Source organism: Aureococcus anophagefferens (genome assembly GCF_000186865.1).
Source record: "Aureococcus anophagefferens unplaced genomic scaffold AURANscaffold_8, whole genome shotgun sequence".
Classification (NCBI taxonomy): domain Eukaryota; class Pelagophyceae; order Pelagomonadales; family Pelagomonadaceae; genus Aureococcus; species Aureococcus anophagefferens.
Window position 1 is genome coordinate 1,933,076 of NW_008705568.1, and position 1,552 is coordinate 1,934,627.

A 1,552-nucleotide genomic window follows, 5' to 3' on the forward strand; every position below is an offset into this window, starting at 1 on the left:
GACGACGACTTCTAGCGCGCGCGCCGGGCCGCGGCGCGCGCGCGCGCCGAGCGCCGGCGGGCGGTCCGCCGTCCGCGCGCCGTAACGACGCGCCACCCTCGCCCCGGCCCCGGGCCCCTCGGGCGGCCTTCTAGGGCGGCCGAGGACGGAAAAAAACCGCGCGCGCGCGCGGCGCTACTCGAAGGGCGCGACGTCGCCGCCGACCGTGTAGGCCTCGCGCTCGACGTTGTCGAGCTCCTCGTACCGCTTGCCGCCGCGCGTGCGGAAGAGGGCGACGAGCTCGTGGCCCTCCGTCAGCCGGCTCGCGATGTCGAGCGCCGTGAGCCGGTCCCCCCGCTCGTCGTCGACGACGAGGTTGAGCGTCGCGCCGCCGTCGAGGAGCGCGCGCGCGCCGGCCTCGTGGAGGCCGTAGGCGAACCAGGTCAGCGGCGTCATCTTCAGGCCCCGCGGCGCGGTCACGCGCGCGTCCGGGTCCGCGCCCGCGGCCAGTAGCAGCCGCGCGACGTCCGCGGAGCCGCTGATGCCGCAGGTGTGGAGCGCCGTCTCGCCGTCCTCCGTCGCGGCCCGGGCGTCGGCGCCGGCCTCGAGCACGCGCCGCGCCATGGCCGCGTCGCCCTCGGCGGCGGCGGCGATGAGCGCGTAATCCACCTCGCGCAGGCCGCCCCGGTCGTCGCCGCCCTCGCCCGCGAACGCGGACGCGTCCTCGCTCGACGAACCGTAAACGCACAGCGCGGCGACGACCAAGCGGGCGAACGCGCCCATCATCGCGTGTTCTGCTCGCTGAATTCAAGCACCCTGCAACCTTGCAGGCTTGTGGCAAGAGCGTCGAGGATGGCCACTCTCGTCGTCGAGGTCGCCGACGCCGCCGCCAGCGGCACCAAAGCCGACGCCGCCGGCGACGCCGACGCCGACGCCGGCGCCGCCGGCGACGCCGACGCCGGCGGCGACGCCGACGCCGACGCGACGCGCCTCGCGGCCTACGCGGAGCGCCTCGCGGCGCTCGTCGGGTCGCCGGCGCCCCTCAACCCCTACTTCGACGAGCGCGCGGGCTGCGTCCCCGGGCCGGACCGCGTGGCGACGGCGGCGCTCCTGGCCGAGGTGCGCGCCGCGGCGCCGGCGCGCGGTCGCGCGCTCGCGGCGGCGCTCGAGGCCGACGGCCCGGGCTACGCGACGCTCCTCGTCGTCGAGGTCTCGCTGTCCGAGCCGCCGCGCGGCGACGCGGCGCGGCTCGCGCGCGCCGTCGCCGCGGCGCTGACGGCGGCGGTCGCCGCGCTCGTGCCGCGCGTCGCCGGCGTCGGCCCGCCGCGCGACGCGGCCGCGGCCGCGGCCGCGACGGCCGCGCTGCCGGTCCTCGCGCGCTGCGCGCGCCACCTGTCGAAGATCCCCGCGGCGCGCCCGATCGTCGCCGGCGCCGCCGCGGCGCTCGTCGGCGTGCCGCCCCTCGGCGACGGCGACGCGGCCGACGCGTGGGGCCGCGGGTTCCCCGCGCGCGACCTCGGGCGGCCCGGCCCGCTGCCCGAGGCCGTCGCGGCCGGCGCGGTCGCCGGGCGCC

At 80.1% G+C, this 1,552-nt stretch overlaps 1 protein-coding gene across 1 annotated transcript in view; it reads left to right on the forward strand.

The window, feature by feature from the left end:
• AURANDRAFT_64072 (hypothetical protein) overlaps positions 1 to 1,552 on the forward strand; it is a gene marked incomplete at both ends in the record, with an annotated part of 11,651 nt that overhangs the window by 2,941 nt on the left and 7,158 nt on the right. The window contains one exon of the mRNA XM_009038404.1: positions 810 to 1,539. Coding sequence (XP_009036652.1) covers positions 810 to 1,539 — 730 coding nt within the window. The remainder of the gene's footprint in view (positions 1 to 809; positions 1,540 to 1,552) is intronic.